Genomic DNA, 21,385 nt, shown 5'->3' with positions numbered 1-21,385 from the left:
TCTAAATCTTATTATTAATCTGACGAAGTGCACTGGAAAAAGTAGAAATTAAATTATTTTACTTTAACTTTATTTTACTTCATTCGTAACTTCCTATAATAACATTATTCTTACAAACTGTTAAACTGCTTCAATTTAAAAAGTTGGAAAGTGCTTTGAATTACAAGTAATTTAGAATACTGCAGAAGTATATAGACAATGGCCATCCCTCCAGCGTGCTCCCTCCCCCAGCAAGCATGCAAACCTGAATATCCTGCCAAGGACAGTTTGTTTTATGTCTTCCCAGAAGTTTTCTGTACATTTCAGTGCATATGCATGTATACAGGTTTAAGATGTTTTAGGCTTTTAATTGTAAATATATATAACTTTAAATATAAATAATCATTTATATTGTTCTGGAACTTGCTTTTTTTGCTTAATGTAATAGAGATTGGTCCATGACAGTGAATAGTTTCTTTCTTAATTGATATATCATAATTTACTTAATAAACAATAATACATGTCTTTTGTTTAAATATACCTTTAGAACTCGAATTATGTAAAGGAAAACCATATACTTCTGTCCCATTTCTACTCTCCTAGGGGCTTCCACTATTAACAATTTTATATATATATATATATATATATATATATATATGTGTGTGTGTGTGTGTGTGTGTGTACCCTTCCAAATATTTTTATGTGTGTACATATATTTATATACACATACATATATGCATATGTAAATAGTCATTTAATGGAATCAGTGTATTTTTTGACAGCTTGCTTTTCTCACTTAAAAATATCATGAGCTTCTTAACATGTCAGTCCCTTTAAATCTACCTCATTTTTCTTTTGATATGATTGTAATCTATAATAGAGATACCTTCATTTATGGAACTATTCCTCTGTTGATGGACATTTGCACTATTTCTGATTCTTCTCAATTATAAACAAGGTTGCATGGGCACCTCTATTCATGTACTGTGGGGTATCTATGGAAATATTTGTCTGGGTTAGATTTTCAAAAAGAGTCATCAAGTCAGAAGGTATGTACTTATTACATGTTGATGGATACTATCATTATCAAAATGACCCAAAATAGTTGTTCTAAGTTATATAATACATTTTGGTGACTTCTAAACAAGACTTTCTTTAAAATAACCTCTTTACCCCTTTGGTAATTATGAAAGATGAAATATTTGTATCTTTCCTTTAGGAACTATAGATCTGGCTTATTGTGACATTCTCTACAGAGACTTGAAGAAAGGTCTTGAGGGACTTGTGCTTGAAAGCTTTCTTCATCTGATTTACTTAACAACTCCCTATGAAATGGCTTCTCACTGTCACCCTGATTGGATGATATACTTCAGGCAGGTGAGAATATAAGACTCTTCAATACAGGCTACTTAGTTTATTGATAATGATGTGACTTTTGTCAAGTGATTATTTACTTTTTTTTCTCTGTTAAAACATATTTGAAATTGGGTCCTTTGTCTTTAAGTTTTTAAAATAGTAATATGGCAACAGCATTTTTGGTTTGCTTAACTTAAAGGTTACTTTTCTGTTAAATATAAACATGTTCATTATCAAAAAAATAAGGAAAGGTGCAGAAAAGAAAAAAGGGATCATGCCTGGTCCCCTTCCCCCAACAATAGTTACTCTTAGGATTGGTGACCACTACATTTTATAATACCAAGAATATAAAGAAAACCAGGGTCTCTGATGATTGAGAGTTTAGTTACATGAAAACTCTTATCAGAACCAAGCATGATGACCAAACCCAGTGACATCAGTTCCTGAGGAGGAATATCCATTTTATCACCAGTAACAAGGTGTGACTGCCTTACCTGTTACCAAGCTAGGTGTAGAGTAGTCTTCTTTGATTTTACTGTGAAGAGGATAGATGTATAAATACACACAAGGTAGAAGCAGCATACAGCTTTTAATTGCAGGAAACTTTTTAATGTTGCATTTTTTTGTAGTTGTAAATTTTTTTAAGTGATACTATATAATGCAGTTATTTTCAAAAGCTTTCCCTCTTCCCCCTTCCCAGGCATCTCCAGTATTAAACATGATCTCATAGTCCATGGAAACCATAGCCATGGTCACAGTTCTTGTGACCATGTATTTAAATAACTCCACTAAAGTATCTTATATTTTAATAATATATATTTTAAGCTTGCAATATTTGTAAATAAAATTTGTAAATCATGAAAATGTGATATCACTGGATTTGTTTCAAATGGCAAATTTTTTTACAGTCACAATTTTATTTTTCTATATGTTTACTCATTTCCATATAGTTTAACCAGCTCAGTCCAGCAGAACAAAATGTAGTTTCTCTTCTCGGAGTCTCTGAAAACTTTATCGGGAAGAAAGCATCAGGTCAAGCTATCAAGAAGGTACTTTAATCTTCTTTTCCTTCCTAAATAAGTTCGTTTAACAAAATGAATGCTGTTGTGTCATCTTTTTTGCTGACTTGATCTTTTTGTTTCACATATTGTTAAATTAATGTAATTCCCATATTACTATTCAGAATATCAGAGGACCAGAAATTTAAGCATTCTTAAAAAGTAGTATTTATTTCTGGATGGTGTGATAGCCTTTTTTTTGGTACCTTTCTTATTTCTGAAATTTTCTGTCATGTACATGTAGGCTTTTAACATAGGGAAAGGAAAGCTTACTCATCAATTTTTCTTAGGCTTATAAAAATTGTAAAATATTTCTAAAATGTTTTCACAATACTATATAATCCTGAAATAAGTTCAGTTCATGGGAGAAAAAATGTATTTTCCAGGAACTCTTTTTTTGTGTGTGTGTGTAGATAATTATTTTTTATTGAAGGGTAGTTGACACACAGTATTACATTACATTAGTTTCAGGTGTACAACACAGTGATTCAACATTTATATACATGATAATTCTAGGTACCAGGTATCACCATACCAAGTTGTTACCATAGTTAGACTATATTCCTTATGCTATATATTACATCCTGGTTACTTATTTATTTTACAATTGGAAGTGTGTACTTTTTTTTTTTGTTGTTGTTGTTGTTGTGAGGGCATCTCTCATATTTATTGATCAAATGGTTGTTAACAACAATAAAATTCTGTATAGGGGAGTCAATGCTCAATGCACAATCATTAATCCACCCCAAGCCTAATTTTCGTCAGTCTCCAATCTTCTGAAGCATAACGAACAAGTTCTTACATAGAGAACAAATTCTTACATATTGAATGTTACATGGTGAGCAGTACAAGGGCACTAACTGGTGCCCTTCATCACAGGAACTTTTGGTTTTGCTCATGCATTATGAACTATAAACAGTTCAAATATGAATACTCATTTGATTTTTATACTTGATTTATATGTGGATACCACATGTCTCTCTTTATTATTATTATTTTTAATAAAATGCTGAAGTGGTAGGTAGATACAAGATAAAGGTAGAAAACATAGTTTAGTGTTGTAAGAGAGCAAATGTAGATGATCAGGTGTGTGTCTGTAGACTATATGTTAATCCAAGCTAGACAAGGGCAACAAAACATCCACGGATGCAGAAGATTTCTCTCAGAACAGGGGGGGTGAGGTTCTAAGCCTCACCTCTGTTGATCCCCAATTTCTCACCTGATGGCCCCCCTGCGACTGTGCCTGTCTTAGGTTGTTCCTCCCTTGAGGAATCTTACCCGTCTCTGGCTAACCAGTCATCTTCCGGGGCCATACAGGGAAATGTGAAGTTGGTAAGTGAGAGAGAAGCCTTATTGTTTGAAAAGGTTAGCTTTTTACTTCTTTGCATATTTATGGCCTGTGGCTTCTATGCCCAGCATTTGTCTTGAGGTATCTTTACCACTTGGAAGAATTATGATACTCGGTAAATTCGATATGAGGCACGAATTCTATTTAAGGGTTATAATTAGGAAGGAAGAAGAAAAGCTATAGAAGTAGCAGGTGGAAGAAAACATGGGAAGATTTGATTATTTCTTTGGCATATCTTCTTGTAGAGTAACTTCAGCATATATAGGTTCTAAGCTACTACTTAAATTGTGCACACACATTAACATAATAGGAGTATAGTTACATAACCAAAGCATATCTGTAATTACCAGCCATCTCCAGTGAAACCAAGAAAAACAGTTAGGCACCTTAGGCATTTGTGAAAACTTATCTATGATGTGGTGGATATTGTCCAACTGAACTTCAACAGTCTGAGAGAAATCAGACAAATTAAAACAACCCATTCCTGGGGAATGTTCACATCCCTTGTGTTCTTTTAACAGTAAATAGTCTGTAGTTGTAAGATTTTGGAGCGCTACAATTTGCACTTCTCCTAATTCTTGGTTGAGTTCCAACAGTATAGATCCAGTCAAATTTGTTGTTTTACTGTATGCACAGGCCAGCTTAGATATCTCCTTCATTCCCATGGCAAGTCCAGGAGCTGGTGGGATGAGTGCATCTACACCTGTAGCAGTGAGTTGATCTTTGTTGGGGTTTTTTGATGATCATCTTCTGGCATGAGTCTTCCAGAGAGTGCTGATGTTGGAAGTTCTTTTTCATATCGTATCTTAGTTCATTTTCGGGGTAGCCCAATTTGGCTTTGATCCTCTGTATAAACACAAACAGACCCTTTGCCTACACTTTCATATGCCCTTTATACCCTTGTGTACAACTCATTGGAGGTCTCCACACAGGAACTGCCTTTTTTTTTTTTTGGTGTCATTAATCTACACTTACATGACGAATATTATGTTTACTACGCTCTCCCCTATATGAGGTCCCCCCTATAAACCCCTTTACAGTCACTGTCCATCAGCATAGCAAATGTTGTAGAATCACTACTTGCCTTCTCTGTGTTGTACAGCCCTCCCCTTTCTCCCACCCCCACCATGCATGCTAATCTTAATACCCCCCTTCTTCTCCCCCCCCCTTATCCCTCCCTACCCACCCATCCACCCCAGTCCCTTTCCCTTTGGCACCTGTTAGTCCATTCTTGAGTTCTGTGATTCTGCTGCTGTTTTGTCCTTCAGTTTTTCCTTTGTTCTTACATTCCACAGATGAGTGAAATCATTTGGTATTTCTCTTCCTCCGCTTGGCTTGTTTCACTGAGCATAATACCCTCCAGCTCCATCCATGTTGCTGCAAATGATTGGATTTGCCCTTTTCTTATGGCTGAGTAGTATTCCATTGTGTATATGTACCACTTCTTCTTTATCCATTCATCTATCGATGGATATTTAGGTTACTTCCAATTCTTGGCTATTGTAAATAGTGCTGCGATAAAAATAGGGGTGCATTGGTCTTTCTCATACTTGATTGCTGCATTCTTAGGGTAAATTCCTAGGAGTGCAATTCCTGGGTCAAATGGTAAGTCTGTTTTGCGCATTTTGATGTACCTCCATACTGCTTTCCACAATGGTTGAACTAATTTACATTCCCACCAGCAGTGTAGGAGGGTTCCCCTTTCTCCACAGCCTCGCCAACATTTGTTGTTGTTTGTCTTTTGGATGGCAGCCATCCTTACTGGTGTGAGGTGATACCTCATTGTAGTTTTAATTTGCATTTCTCTGATAATTAGTGATGTGGAGCATCTTTTCATGTGTCTGTTGGCCATCTGTATTTCTTTTTTGGAGAACTGTCTGTTCAGTTCCTCTGCCCATTTTTTAATTGGGTTATTTGTTTTTTGTTTGTTGAGGCGTGTGAGATCTTTATATATTCTGGACGTCAAGCCTTTATCAGATGTGTCATTTTCAAATATATTCTCCCATACTGTAGGGATCCTTTTTGTTCTATTGATGGTGTCTTTTGCTGTACAGAAGCTTTTCAGCTTAATATAGTCCCACTTACTCATTTTTGCTGTTGTTTTCCTTGCCCGGGGAGATATGTTCAAGAAGAGGTCACTCATGTTTATGTCTAAGAGGTTTTTGCCTATGTTTTCTTCCAAGAGTTTAATGGTTTCATGACTTACATTCAGGTCTTTGATCCATTTTGAGTTTACTTTTGTATATGGGGTTAGACAATGGTCCAGTTTCATTCTCCTACATGTAGCTGTCCAGTTTTGCCAGCACCACCTGTTGAAGAGACTGTCATTTCGCCATTGTATGTCCATGGCTCCTTTATCAAATATTAATTGACCATATATGTCTGGGTTAATGTCTGGATTCTCTAGTCTGTTCCATTGGTCTGTGGCTCTGCTCTTGTGCCAGTACCAAATTGTCTTGATTACTATGGCTTTATACTAGAGCTTGAAGTTGGGGAGTGAGATCACCCCTAGTTTGTTCTTCTTTCTCAGGATTGCTTTGGCTATTTGGGGTTTTTGGTGTTTCCATATGAATTTTTGAATTATTTGTTCTAGTTCATTGAAGAATGTTGCTGGTAGTTTCATAGGGATTGCATCAAATCTGTATATTGCTTTTGGCAGGATGGCCATTTTGATGATATTAATTCTTCCTAGCCACGAGCATGGGATGAGTTTCCATCTGTTAGTGTCCCCTTTAATTTCTCTTAAGAGTGACTTGTAGTTTTCAGAGTATAAGTCTTTCACTTCTTTGGTTAGGTTTATTCCTAGGTATTTTATTTTTTTTGATGCAATTGTGAATGGAATTGTTTTCCTGATTTCTCTTTCTATTGGTTCATTGCTAGTGTATAGGAAAGCCACAGATTTCTGTGTGTTGATTTTGCATCCTGCAACTTTGCTGTATTCCGATATCAGTTCTAGTAGTTTTGGGGTGGAGTCTTTAGGGTTTTTTATGTACAGTGTCATGTCATCTGCAAACAGTGACAGTTTAACTTCTTCTTTACCAATCTGGATTCCTTGTATTTCTTTGTTTTGTCTGATTGCCGTGGCTAGGACCTCCAGTACTATGTTAAATAACAGTGGGGAGAGTGGGCATCCCTGTCTAGTTCCCGATCTCAGAGGAAATGCTTTCAGCTTCTCGCTGTTCAATATAATGTTGGCTGTGGGTTTATCATAGATGGCCTTTATTATGTTGAGGTACTTGCCCTCTATTCCCATTTTGCTGAGAGTTTTTATCATGAATGGATGTTGAACTTTGTCAAATGCTTTTTCAGCATCTATGGAGATGATCATGTGGTTTTTGTCTTTCTTTTTGTTGATGTGGTGGATGATGTTGATGGACTTTCGAATGTTGTACCATCCTTGCATCCCTGGGATGAATCCCACTTGGTCATCATGTATGATCCTTTTGATGTATTTTTGAATTCGGTTTGCTAATATTTTGTTGAGTATTTTTGCATCTATGTTCATCAGGGATATTGGTCTGTAGTTTTCTTTTTTGGTGGGGTCTTTGCCTGGTTTTGGTATTAGGGTGATGTTAGCTTCATAGAATGAGTTTGGGAGTATCCCTTCCTCCTCTGTTTTTTGGAAAACTCTAAGGAGAATGGGTATTATGTCTTCCCTGTATGTCTGATAAAATTCCGAGGTAAATCCATCTGGCCCGGGGGTTTTGTTCTTTGGTAGTTTTTTGATTACCGCTTCAATTTCTTTTCTGGTAATTGGTCTGTTTAGATTTTCTGTTTCTTTCTGGGTCAGTCTTGGAAGGTTGTATTTTTCTAGGAAGTTGTCCATTTCTCCTAGGTTTCCCAGCTTGTTAGCATATAGGTTTTCATAGTATTCTCTAATAATTCTTTGTATTTCTGTGGGGTCCATCGTGATTTTTCCTTTCTCGTTTCTGATACTGTTGATTTGTGTTGACTCTCTTTTCCTCTTAATAAGTCTGGCTAGTGGCTTATCTATTTTGTTTATTTTCTTGAAGAACCAGCTCTTGGTTTCATTGATTTTTGCTATTGTTTTATTCTTCTCAATTTTATTTATTTCTTCTCTGATCTTTATTATGTCCCTCCTTCTGCTGACCTTAGGTCTCATTTGTTCTTCTTTTTCCAATTTCAATAATTGTGACATTAGACCATTCATTTGGGATTGTTATTCCTTTTTTAAATATGCTTGGATTGCTATATACTTTCCTCTTAAGACTTCTTTTGCTGTGTCCCACAGAAGTTGGGGCTTAGTGTTGTTGTTGTCATTTGTTTCCATATATTGCTGGATCTCCATTTTGATTTGGTCATTGATCCATTGATTATTTAGGAGCGTGTTGTTAAGCCTCCATGTGTTTGTGAGCCTTTTTGCTTTCTTTGTACGGTTTATTTCTAGTTTTTTGCCTTTGTGGTCTGAAAAGTTGGTTGGTAGGATTTCAATCTTTTGGAATTTACTGAGGCTCTTTTTGTGGCCTAGTATGTGGTCTATTCTGGAGAATGTTCCATGTGCACTTGAGAAGAATGTATATTCTGTTGCTTTTGGATGTAGAGTTCTATAGATGTCTATTAGGTCCATCTGCTCTACTGTGTTGTTCAGTGCTTCTGTGTCCTTACAAATTTTCTGCCCGGTGGATCTATCCTTTGGGGTGAGTGGTGTGTTGAAGTCTACTAGAATGAATGCATTGCAGTCTATTTCCCCCTTTAGTTCTGTTAGTATTTGTTTCACATATGCTGGGGCTCCTGTGTTGGGTGCATATATATTTAGAATGGTTATATCCTCCTGTTTGACTGAGCCCTTTATCATTATGTAGTGTCCTTCTTTATCACTTGTTACTTTCTTTGTTTTGAAGTCTATTTTGTCTGATATTAGTACTGCAACCCTGCTTTCTTCTCGCTGTTGTTTGCCTGAAATATGTTTTTCCATCCCTTGACTTTTAGTCTGTACATGTCTTTGGGTTTGAGGTGAGTTTCTTATAAGCAGCATATAGATGGGTCTTGCTTTTTTATCCATTCTATTACTCTGTGTCTTTTGATTGGTGCATTCAGTCCATTAACATTTAGGGTGACTATTGAAAGATATGTACTTATTGCCATTGCAGGCTTTAAATTCGTGGTTACCAAAGGTTCAAGGTTAGCCTCTTTAGTATCTTACTGCCTAACTTAGCCCACTTATTGAGCTGTTATATACACTGTCTGGAGATTCTTTTCTTCTCTCCCTTCTTGTTCCTCCTCCTCGATTCTTCATATGTTGGGTGTTTTGTTCTGTGCTCTTTCTAGGAGTGCTCCCATCTAGAGCAGTCCCTGTAAGATGTTCTGTAGAGGTGGTTTGTGGGAAGCAAATTCCCTCAGCTTTTGTTTGTCTGGGAATTGTTTAATCCCACCATCATATTTGAATGATAGTCGTGCTGGATACAGTATCCTTGGTTCAATGCCCTTCTGTTTTATTGCATTTAATATATCATGCCATTCTCTTCTGGCCTGTGGGGTTTCTGTTGAGAAGTCTGATGTTAGCCTGATGGGTTTTCCTTTATAGGTGACCTTTTTCTCTCTAGCTGCCTTTAAAACTCTTTCCTTGTCCTTGATCTTTGCCATTTTAATTATTATGTGTCTTGCTGTTGTCCTCCTTGGATCGTTTCTGTTGGGGGTTCTGTGTATTTCCGTGGTCTGTTCGATTATTTCCTCCCCCAGTTTGGGGAAGTTTTCAGCAATTATTTCTTCCAAGATACTTTCCATCCCTTTTCCTCTCTCTTCTTCTTCTGGGACCCCTATAATACGGATATTGTTCCTTTTGGATTGGTCATACAGTTCTCTTAACATTGTTTCATTCCTGCAGATCCTTTTATCTCTATGTCAGCTTCTATGCGTTCCTGTTCTCTGGTTTCAATTCCATCAATGGCCTCTTGCATCCTATCCATTCTGCTTATAAACCCTTCCAGAGTTTGTTTCATTTCTGTAATCTCCTTTCTGGCGTCTGTGATCTCCCTCCGGACTTCATCCCATATCTCTCGCGTATTTCTCTGCATCTCTGTCAGCATGTTTATGATTCTCATTTTGAATTCTTTGTCAGGAAGACTGGTTAGGTCTGTCTCCTTCTCTGGTGTTGTCTCTGTGATCTTTGTCTGCCTGTAGCTTTGCCTTTTCATGGTGATAGGAATAGTTTGCAGAGCTGGGACGAGTGACAGCTGGAAGAACTTCCCTTCTTGTTGGTTTGTGGCCCTCCTCTCCTAGGAGAACAGCGACCTCTAGTGGCTTGTGCTTGGTAGCTGCGCGCAGACAGGGCTTCTGCTTCCTGCCCGGCTGCTATGGAGTTTATCTCCGCTGTTGCTGTGGGCGTGGCCTGGCTCGGGCAGCTGCTCCAAAATGGTGGATTCCCGTTGGAGAGGGAGTGGCCTGGAGGCTGTTTATCTCTGTAAGGGGCCTCCGAGCTCCCTGCAGCCCAGGGGATTAGGGTGCCCAGAGATCCCTGGATTATCTACGTCTGGATTAAGTGTCCCGCCCTGCCCCTTTAAAACTTCCAAAAAGCACCAGCCAAAACAGAACAACCACAAAAGAAAAAAAATTTGTAAAATTAAATAAATAAAATAAAATAAAAAATGGCCGCTCGTTTTTCTTTATTCTCCGGCGCCAGCCTCAGGCATCTGCTCACCAGTCTTGCTGCCCTGTTTCCCTAGTATTGGGGTCCCTATCCCTTTAAGACTTCCAAAAAGCACTCGCCAAAACAAAAGAGCAAAAAAAAAAAAAAAAAAAAATGGCCACTCGCTTTTCTTATGTCCTCCGGTACCTGCTCACTGTTCTTGCTGCCTTGTTTCCCTAGTATCCAGGGCCCCTCATGCACGCACTGTGTCTGCACTCTGGCCTTGATGGCTGGGGCTGGGTGTTCAGCAGTCCTGGGCTCCGTCTCCCTCCAGCTCTGCCTATTCTTCTCCCACCGGGAGCTGGGGGGAGGGGCGCTCGGATCCCGCCGCGCTGGTGCTTGTATCTTACCCCCTTTACGAGGCACTGGGTTCTCGCAGGTGTGGATGTGGTCTGGATGGTGTCCTGTGTCTTCTGGTCTTTATTCTGGGAAGAGTTGTCTTTGTTATATTTTCATAGATATATGTGGTTTTGGGAGGAGATTTCTGCTGCTCTACTCACGCTGCCATCTTGGCTCCAATCTTCCAGGAACTTTTTATTAAGCATTCTATTTGGTATCAGGGATTCTGAGACAGGACAAGTTTTGGGTTTTTGTCATTGTGTTTTGCTGTCTTCAAATAACTCCTAGTTCTGGTACTTAGATTACATAAAGCATTTAAAAGGTTAGAGTATGTAAGCTAATACTCCTTTGGGTGTGATACCTTGTTTTTTGGTGTTTTAAAGTTTGATCAGCATATGTGAAGCAAGTGTCTAATGCATACGCTGACTTTAAGAGAAGTGGAAATAATTATTTGGCAAAAATGCCTTCAAATTCCATAAGGTAGTATCATCTCCCATCTCAGAATATGCATTTTTTCATTTTTAATTTTCTTTGGTAATCCAATCTTCATTGAAACCTAATTATCTTATCCATCATTTCTCCCTATATTTTTAAAATTTACATACATGTAACATTTCATTTTGAAAAAAGGAAGATGGTGTTTACTTGCATTTGAATTGAATAGTACACTGTCCCATGTATTGCTGTATCATAAAATTATAAATATATAGTAGTTCAGCATTCATGTTATCATAATATTTAGATTGGATCTTTTACCTCAGAAATGTCTATGTTGTTTACATCTTCAAAATGTTAAATAAAAATATTTCTTAAAACAAACCTTTTATATCCAACTCTAAAATACAAAATAAAAACAAAATCTTGTTAATTTGGAACTCACTACCAAATAATAAACACTTAAAAAATCTTATTAAAATAATGCATCTTTTTTTTAAACTCAAATCAGAATTTTTGTTACATTTTTGAAATGTAGTCAGCAAATGTTCAAGTAATAAATAAAAAATTTTCAATTAAATATGAATTTATCTAAATTATAAATGGATTAGTTACTGGCTTGATGTTTTAGAAATATCTTCTTTTAATTCTAGAGAATGGAGTCAGCCTCCTTAGCGCAGTAGGCAGTGCGTCAGTCTCATAATTCTAGAGAATGTGATACTTAAAATCTAATTGATTTCTCCACATTGAAAAAGAACATGTCCCCCACAAACCTCTTTTCTTTAAATATATCTTGGAAGTGGTATAAAGCGCCTTGTGTTGCCATGTAATATAATTATATCATTTTTCTTGGCTTAGAAAATACATTCAAAGGAAAAATCTACATTTACTCAATTTATACTTAATAATGAAGGTGCACTAAAATTGGGAAATGAAAAAGCAGTCTTTTCCTACTCGTTATTCAACTATCTTGCTTTTTCAGCTTAATTTAAAGGGTGATCCAGTATCAGCATGCAGAATCTGTAATTCACACATCCTTCGGATATGTCACCCTAAGTTCTCACCTCAAACATTCTTTCCTTCTATAGTCGAGAAATAATTTTATATGTTATCCTTTTTTTCTAGTTCATCCTTTTTTTCCTCTGATTTTAAGCAGGAGTTACTCAGTTTCTAAGTTAGCATGATATTAGCTATGAAATACTATACATGAAATGTAGTCACTAGCAACACAGTCAGAAGCAGATACACAGAATAAAAATTGTCAATTATAGGAAGCGTTTTTTTCTTTCAGTGTGCTAACTTTGGAAACATTAATTCTTTATCATGACCTGTAAAAATCATACAATCTAACATTTACCCATAGTTTATAAGAAACTAAGAGTAGCTAGTTGATGCATTTTTTGACATATTTATCTAAATAAATGTATTGGTCACTTATAATCACATTCACATAAATATACAACCTAAAAATATCACCTTAAATGTAAAGCTCTCCCAAATTTCTTCCCTTCCTGTGTTCTTTTTCTATAGTTGCCATAACAACTTAGAATAAACTGAGTATCTTAGAACAACAGAAATTTATTCTCTCACAGTTCAGGAAGCCAGAAGTCTATAATCAAAATGCTGGCAAGGTTGCTTCCTCCTGGAGGCTCCAAGGAGGAAAGTAGCTTGCCTCTCTCCTAGCTCTTGCTGGTTGCCAGCAATCCTTGGTGTGTTCCTTGGCTTGCAGGTGCATCCCTCCAGTGTCTGCCTCCATCTTCATGTCACCTCCTTGTCTCTCACTCTGTGTCTTCTCCTCTTATAAAGACACCAGTCATTGATAAAAGAGCCCTGAAGGGCCCCCTGTACATCCAAGATGATTTCATCAAGATCCTTAACTAACTGCATCTACAAAGATCCTATTTCAAAATAAGTTCACATTCACAGGTACCACAGTTAGGACTTTAACATATCTTTGGGATGGGGTGACTCACAGTTCAACCCAGTACATTCCCTATAGAAAGAAGTTTAATTTAAATTGGAAATAATTTGATATATCTCTCTATACTTGGACAAAAATGATGATTTGAGTTAATCAAAAGCACAGATGTTAGAATTGAATTTTTATTTCTGTGAATCACTTTATCCTACTCTCCTGTAATACAAATTCATTAATTTTACCTTTTGTCCAATTTGAATAAAATGTTACATTTTTAGCAGGTCCAGTACATAAATTTATTTGATTGTGTCTTTCTAGAAGGTGGACAAAGATATCGTCAACAGACTATACCTGTCTTTTGTTCTTTATACCTTGCTCAAAGAGACCAACATTTGGAGTGTGTCTGAAAAATTTAATATGCCTCGAGGATATATCCAGAATCTTCTCACTGGCGCTGCTGCATTTGCATCTTGTGTGCTTCATTTCTGTGAGGTAATTCCGTTAAATAGATGATATATGCTTTGTGCATCTTCTGGTTTTAACTATTAATAAACTCATAAACAAGTTAGCATTTTCTTATTGTTGACTTATTCTGCTATTACAAAGCACTCAAAATTTAAAATATATTTTTGCATTTATTTGCTTTTAAAAATACTATATACATATTTATGGTAAAGATACAAAAAAGATAAAACCAGCTAAAATATATAGTGAACAAGTACCTAGTTATCCTAACTGTTAGAACCACTGCTAATAAAAGTTTCAAGTGTTTGTGATCAACTTTCAAAATGACATTTCTCCATTGATATACATGATACCATGTAAAGTACTTGTACAGTATGTTACACTATCCAGCAGCTATCTTGTGACTGCTTAGTACCGTCTTCTATTGATTGTCACAGTAATTGACCATTTTTGCTTCCAATGTCAGGAAGCCACTTTACATTTCTACATCAAATGTTTTATAAAATAATTCAGGAAGAAAACTTTATTTTGGTCATATGCATTTGAGATAGATTTGTTTGTTTAAGAATTTACTAAAAGAAGCTTTATCAGAATTTCTTTAAATAGCCCAACAAAATTTACCAAACATTTCTATTCAGATAATTTTTTTGATGAATTTATAATATAAGACATTTTTGTTGCATTTAATTTCTTCTTATTGAGGACATAATAATCCTTTCCATATTTGTTTTTATGCTCAATTTTTTTAAAACTTTTCCCCTATGAATTCTATTTTTAAACTTAAAGTCTTTTTCATTTTCCCTATCTTAAATCTCCATATTCTTTATATGTATGTGGCAATTATTCTACCATACGTGCTAATGAGCAAATAATAAAAAATACTTGACTTTGCATTGAATGATAATTATTTTAGCAAATTTACTTTTCTAAATATCTTTTACTTTTACTGATTTTTTAATATTAGCTTACACTCCTTAATCACATACTAGCTAAGAAGTAGGCAAAAATTATGAATAATAAAGAATACATTTCCTATGTTTGTTGTTCTTCGTATTTAAAGATGCTTTCCCTAATATTCTATATCTTTGTTTTACTTAGAACTATAAGGACTTTAGTCTTACAGAATTGTCCAGGTAAAAGAATCTGTAAGTTGAACTTGGAAGACTACTGTAATTTGATGATGGATCCTAGGAACAAATCTACCTGACAACTTATGCCCTCATGAATGTATTTTCAATATTTTAAGGTGTTTTTTCTTTTTAAAAAGCTATATAAGTGGTATACCAGTTGTATTAGTTAAGGTGCCTTTAACTACAGTTAATAAGAAAACTCCATAGAAGTTAAACAATAAGGAAAAAGATTATCTTGTGTGAGAGAAAAGCTAGAGCTAAGGCAATTCCAGGGTGGTTGATTCCCTAGTTCTGCTCAAGGTTTTCTTCTCTTCTTTTTAACTCCGCCACCTTTAATACATTGTACTTTCCCAGTGGTCACAAAAATGACCAGCTAATGCCATTCCATACCTCACATACTCTAACAGTGACACCCAAAGGTTAGAAAGGGATGTTTAAAAAAAAAAAACTGCTCTTATAGAAATTTTCAAACATGTTCAAATGAAGACAAAATAATGTAACTAATACCCATTTACCCACCCAGCTTTAACAGTTTCTGACTCATGGTTTCCATATTTTTATTGTTTTAAATATTGCTGCACTGAGCATCATCATGTATTTGAATCCTTCCGTTTTAGTATTTTGTTTTCAGGATAAATTCCCAGAGGGAAGAATTGCTTTCAGTCATTTAGGAAAGAAAAACTATGCATTCATTTGGTGGTGTTTGATAAAAGTGAATAGAACTCTTCTTAAATTGTCTCATTTTTTTATTTTCAATCTATTTCCTCATCCCAAAACCACTTCAGCAAATTCCTCAGAATCTCTGCCATGTTTCCTCACAATAATTTTACTTATTCATTGTTCATCTCTGGCTTAATCCAAGTTCCAGAATTTACATAAGGGAAGAGCCTCTCTGAGTCCTCTACCACACAAACTAAACTTTGAAATAACTTATCAGATTTAAATTTTGTTTCTTTGTTTTCAGCAGGAACTTGAGGAGTTTTGGGTTTATAGAGCCCTTTTGGTAGAACTTACCAAGAAGTTGACATATTGTGTAAAGGCAGAGCTGATCCCTCTCATGGAAGTGACTGGAGTCTTAGAGGTTAGTAGCTTCCCAGTTTCACAACTGACATAATTTCAGTTAACAGAAAAATCAGATTTTACTGTTCTGTGAAGTTTTATCACGGGTAAGGGCCAGCAACAGCTTTATTGCTCATTTGTCATTGGTGTCTTTTTTTTTTTTAATAAATTGCTGCCATGGCCTCCCAGAGATCCCCTGTTAATTTGGGAGCAGTTCTAGTGAAAAATCACATTTAAAAAAATTAATAACAGTAGAGACAAAGGTGACACTCCCCAAGTATATGTGTGCTGCCACTCCTCAGCGTCTCTTCATCCTCCACTCCAGTAAAGAATTACCTTCTGTCAGTTTAGACTGTGCTTACTTAAGGTAGTGGTGATTCAGTGATAACAAGGCTTCTTTATACTACCTAAGGGAGTGAAAAAAAGTATCCCAAGAAAAGGTGGTTTCTCAGCTTTCTGTTTTTGTCCAACCCTTGATTTCAGTGTGCTCTCTGTTATTCAGTTCTTGAATCAGAGGGGTTCTGCTTCGGAGCACACACACACACACACAAACACACACACATACTGGTTAGTCCCCTGAATAAATGGTGACAACATTTTAAGTATACTGGACTAGAACAGTCTGGCTGGAAGACTAAAATAATGCCCCCAGCACCTAATTGCCTTAACGGAGTTCTCCTTCCTGATTGTAAATATCAGTTGACTTAATCTGCATGGAAAGCTATCTTGCAATCCAATTGGAACCACCTAAGCACATCTTTTAAAATTCCTCAGATTTTGTTTGTTATCTCATCATATTTACTATACTATTCAGTTTATTCCTCTCTCTTCCATGTGAAATATTTGCCTCCAGTAAAACACTTAATTATTTTTTCCTAGTCCCAAAATCTGATCCTACTCATTTTTATAATACCTTTCAGGGTCGAGCAAAACAGTTATACAATGCAGGTTATAAAAGTCTAGTGCACTTAGCTAATGCAGATCCTGAAGTGCTAATAAAGACAATTGATCATTTATCAAGACGCCAAGCCAAGCAAATTGTTTCTTCAGCAAAGGTAAACAAACAAAGCATTTTTTTAACTTTCATGTTATTTTGTAGTGTTATCTCTTTATACTTAGGACATAAAAACAAAAATATTTAACTATAAACACAAATGTATATACTCACAGTATGTGGATAAAAAGAGTGCATCTGTTATGACACTAATCTTGCTAAAAAGAGAAAAAGGACCTCCTAAAGAAATAGACAATTTCAGGAGTTCATTGAAGTAGAGGGAACTCTGGAACTCATTGCATTCTGCCTCCTTATACCATTTTCACAGAAGTCCTTTCCTCAGTATCCCTGACATCTGGTCTTCCCACCTTTGAACGCTTTCATTGACAAGGAGCTTACAAGCTCAAAAATTAGGTGCTTCTATTTTTGGACACTCTTAATGTTATAAAAGCATCCCAAAATGATGAGGCTAAATGTTGCTTTCTTAGTAGGTCTACCGTTACATTGCTGTACTACTCCCTTGGGACTATTCTGGTCCTTTGTTCATATGACAGTTTTTCACATTTGGAAACAGCTCTCATTGCTTTCATGGTTTCTCTTTTTTTTTTTCCTTCCTTGATATTAAATAATCTAGTTTTAGGCCATTCACTGTCCAGGTTACCCTTTGCTAGGTGTAGTCCAGTTTGTCCTTACTTCCTGCTCCATGTGGATGAAGCCATTACAGAGCAGTTTGTGATTATTTCCTCTTTGATCTCAGTTGTAGTTCTGTTCTTGTAAACTGATATTACTTAGCTTTTTTTAAAAAGTTCATTGTTACACTATTGTCATATCTAGATCAGAAGTAGCTAAAAAGTAAATTTCCATCTTATTTTTTAGATGGTGCTCACATTGTTTATATTACCTTAATTGATCTTTACAACAGCCTTATGAGATGGGCAGAGTCCATGTCATCTTCAGTTCACAAGTGGGGACACTACAACTGACCTTGTTTCATTAGGTTAACTCAATTGGGAGTGGGGTGGTGCAATTTTTCTACTTCATGGTTTGCTTTCAGGGAAAGAATTTTTTATGAGCTGAAGTGCTTTGATTCCCACTTTCTGTTTTCTTTTTATATAGTAGTTTTGTATATGAGAACTGCTTATGCCTCTGCATTTCTTAGACAGAAATGGCCATCTGGAGTGGTTTATGAGATTCCTACTTCAAGAGTTTCTCAGTGTCCGTTGTAGCAAAGTATAGTTACTTTAACGAAGGGCTTGGGGTAGGAGAGCTGTATTGTTTGATTTTTTTTTAGCTTCCTTTTGTCATACAGGATCCTAAATTATCCCCACCTATTTCTTTTTTCCCTCACTGTTCAGCTTCCAAAGGAACGTCTCCCTTTTTACCCATTTTTTCCCCCAAAAGCATTGCCTTTCCCAGCTGCCTTCTAGAGTTCCACACACTGTAAGTCCCTTCCTATACACCATGCTTTAACCTACCAATAGACTTTTCTCCGTGTTTTTGTACTTGGAGTAGCCTTTCTCTCACTGGAGGTGCTTATATTTCCTCTGAGACTCTCTGTTTCCCTCTTGCTTTTCCATTAGTTTCTATCAACCCCACCTTGATATCTGCAAATACTTGATGTGGGAGCTTGAGAAATGGCTCTGCTGGATTTTTTTAGTTGCAAGTAATCTGACATTGATGGTATTCTCTGTATTCTAGTAATGCTGCACAGGAATTTGGTGTGGTTTACTTGCTCTTTTTCTTGTGTAGTTTTTAGAGGCTGTGTTGGGAAATTCATTTTACATAGTCACCATTACCTCAGCTACTGGGAAGCTTACCTAGTTACCCTTTAATCTCTTTTCTATATAATGCTCTGTACTATGCGTATATCGAATTGGTAGAGTGGGGTTTTCACTTTCACTTTTGTGTCATGATTTTTTTCCACTCCCTGTTATTTGGCCAAATGTTTTATTATAAAATATTGTGAAAAAGTAGTGCAGATACTGAGCAAATGTTCACAAAACCCAGTTGCAACAAATACCAAACTTTTATTTCTGGTTTTGAAAAGAAAAGGGAAAAAATCATTATTCAGCAAATGTTCGTTGACATCTAATATGTGCCATGTTTAGAAGTACTTTGTTTGCTCTTTCCTGGTTTCTTTTGAAAATAACCATGTAAGTTTTAAAAGCTTTAATAAAACTACTTTGAAACACTGAGAGATTTTTAAAAGATAGCATACGTAATTTTCAGAACTATTAAATGCATATAGAAAGGATAACATTTCCAAGAGCTAATACAATTTTTGCAAAATTGTCATAGATTTTATAGATTAAAAGTGCATTTTTAAGTGGCTGAGTCTTCAATAAAACAAATCTTTGAGAGTATTAAAGCTCTTTTATTTTTGATATACCAAATGCAATGATCAGCTAAAATGGCTTTCACTAAATGCTTCAGCCTCATTTACTATAATCGCTTGTTCTTAAGTGGCTATTTTTCAATCTCATTATTAGTTTTAATGTCTCGATTTCTGATGTGTAAGGATTCAGGTGTCTAATAGATGGTGATAAAAATGTTAGTAATTCTCTAGCAATGCATATTTTGGCCTCCTGACTTGATTTTTTATCGTAGATGCTGTTGCATGAAAAAGCAGAGGCTTTGCAAGAAGAAGTAGAAGAGTTACTGAGATTGCCTCCTGATTTTCCTGGCACTGTGGCCTCTTCCACTGAAAAGGCATGAAGCTATTTGATGGGCACTTTCAGATATGAATTATTTATTGTACATATGTTTTATTAAATATTCCCTGTAATTTATAAATGAAAAAAATACATTTTAATTATACCTTAAGAACTATGGATGATGTTTGAATATATCTTTCACCCATAATTGCAATAACCTTCCCACTAAGAATCCATCTTGCTCAGTACTTACATATTAATTCCCTGCTCAGAAATCCAGTATCCGCCACAAATGAAATCCAACTTCCTCAACATATCTCCAGCCTACTTTTGCAGCCAGAATCTTTCATTATTCTCTTACCCATTTCTTTCATCAAACTGGACTATTTGAAATCTCAGGGTTTTTCCCAGAATTTTCAGATCCTCCACTTCCTAACCACTTTAAGCTATTCCCAGAGCATGGAAAATTATCTTTAAACTGTACTATGTACTTCAGGTGGTAACTAAAAATGCTTAAATACTGTCTCCTCAATGAAATTGTCCAGGTTCATGTTCACCCCACCCATACATACATCTTTCCCTCCTATAAGTATTCTGAGCCCCTCATTTACACCCATGTCTTTTTTTAATGCTGTTAGTTTGAAATCTGAAGGGTCGAGCCCTTTTTTATCTTCTTTGTATGCCACATAGCACCTACCACAGTACTCAAACACTGCTCAAACGAGGAATCTCTGTGAAGAATGAATACCACCCAAATTAAAAATTCAAAGATTCTCTAAACACAAATATTGCCTCTCCCCTCTCCCTTTTCAGAGTTATAACTCAAATGGAGATGACTGGTTAACTGTAGGAAAAAAGGTAATAACTAGCAATGTTTATGAGTACTAAACTTTTTACTCACCTGCTTAAGACATTCACTGGAAGGTTTGCAAATAGATTCAGTCTAAGTTCTTTGTGCCTTAGCATTTTAGGGCATTATAATATAGCAATCATTTGCCTAGTAATCGCTATTTGCCAGGCACAGTTAAAAGTGGTTTATGTCACTAATTTAATCCTTACAGCAACCCTGTAAGGCAAGTACTATTATTATCATCCCCATTTTACAGATAAGTAAACTGAGACACAGAGAAATTAACTTGCCCAAAGTCATGTACTAATTTTGTAGAGCAGGAATTCAGACCCAGGCTGTGTACCAAACCATTCTACAGTACTGTCTTGGTAGAATTTTCCCATTCTGTGCCTTCCTAAGTGATTCATCTGGCCTTGATTTTATCTCATTCACATCCCACTTCATATGAGTCAAAGTATGGCATCCTAATGTCTTAGAATCTTGGGTTTCACTCACATATTTCATTTGTCAGGTAAAAAGACTAAAAGATCATCTGGTGGGCCTGCGGCTGCTTGGGCCCAGCCATCGGGGTGTGCCCATGGTGGTCCATGGTCAAATGTCCAGTTTTTTTAAATCTAGAAACCCTAGTTTTATTACTCTGCTCAAGTAAGACTATAAGTGAGCCCTTATTCCTGGTGACCAATTTATAAAAGACTGATTAATAATCCCAACTTAATTTATTAATTTACAATTAGAGATGGTGAGGTTGGCTGGGTATCTTTATAGAAAGTAGAATCCCTATATCTGCTCCCAGGACAATCTCTCCCACCCTTAATCAGTGTTTCTCTAGGTCAATCCAACTGGAAGGCTGTATCAAGTATAATGATGGGGTATTAGCCCTAAAAGATACAAAAATGTAAAGAAATTGAAACATTTCAGTTCTAGAGAAGAGATAAGTAGATTAGTGGAAACAGTGGAGAATAAAAATAGACTCAAATACATTTAAAAATTTAATCTATAATAACATGGTTTTTCAGTTTCAACTAACAGGCACCCAAGTATATCTAGCGTAAACAAAAAGAAGTATTCAGTGGCCACATTTTCAAACCAGGGCCGGGTTAGAACTGGCTTAGGGAACTGGAAGCACTCATCATCAGGCATCCAAATTTACTTTC

At 36.0% G+C, this 21,385-nt stretch overlaps 1 protein-coding gene across 13 annotated transcripts in view; it reads left to right on the top strand.

The window, feature by feature from the left end:
- HELQ (helicase, POLQ like) overlaps positions 1–19,558 on the top strand; it is a 45,934-nt gene extending 26,376 nt beyond the window's left edge. For 3 of the 13 annotated variants that reach the window (XM_036906362.2, XM_036906358.2, XM_036906363.2), the window contains 6 exons: positions 1,199–1,356; positions 2,286–2,384; positions 13,398–13,571; positions 15,642–15,755; positions 16,654–16,788; positions 19,335–19,558. In XM_036906362.2, coding sequence (XP_036762257.2) covers positions 1,199–1,356; positions 2,286–2,384; positions 13,398–13,571; positions 15,642–15,755; positions 16,654–16,788; positions 19,335–19,442 — 788 coding nt within the window. In that variant the 3' untranslated portion in view covers positions 19,443–19,558. Of the gene's footprint in view, positions 1–1,198; positions 1,357–2,285; positions 2,385–13,397; positions 13,572–14,642; positions 15,402–15,638; positions 15,757–16,653; positions 16,789–19,334 lie in introns of those variants that run through there. The other 10 variants (XM_036906361.2, XM_036906357.2, XR_005028984.2 and 7 more) reach the window with 9 other exon arrangements.
- Positions 19,559–21,385: the final 1,827 nt, after the last annotated feature.

The sequence above is a fragment of the Manis pentadactyla genome, chromosome 5, assembly GCF_030020395.1.
Source record: "Manis pentadactyla isolate mManPen7 chromosome 5, mManPen7.hap1, whole genome shotgun sequence".
Taxonomy (NCBI): domain Eukaryota; kingdom Metazoa; phylum Chordata; class Mammalia; order Pholidota; family Manidae; genus Manis; species Manis pentadactyla.
This window is presented reverse-complemented; position numbering and strand designations above follow the sequence as displayed.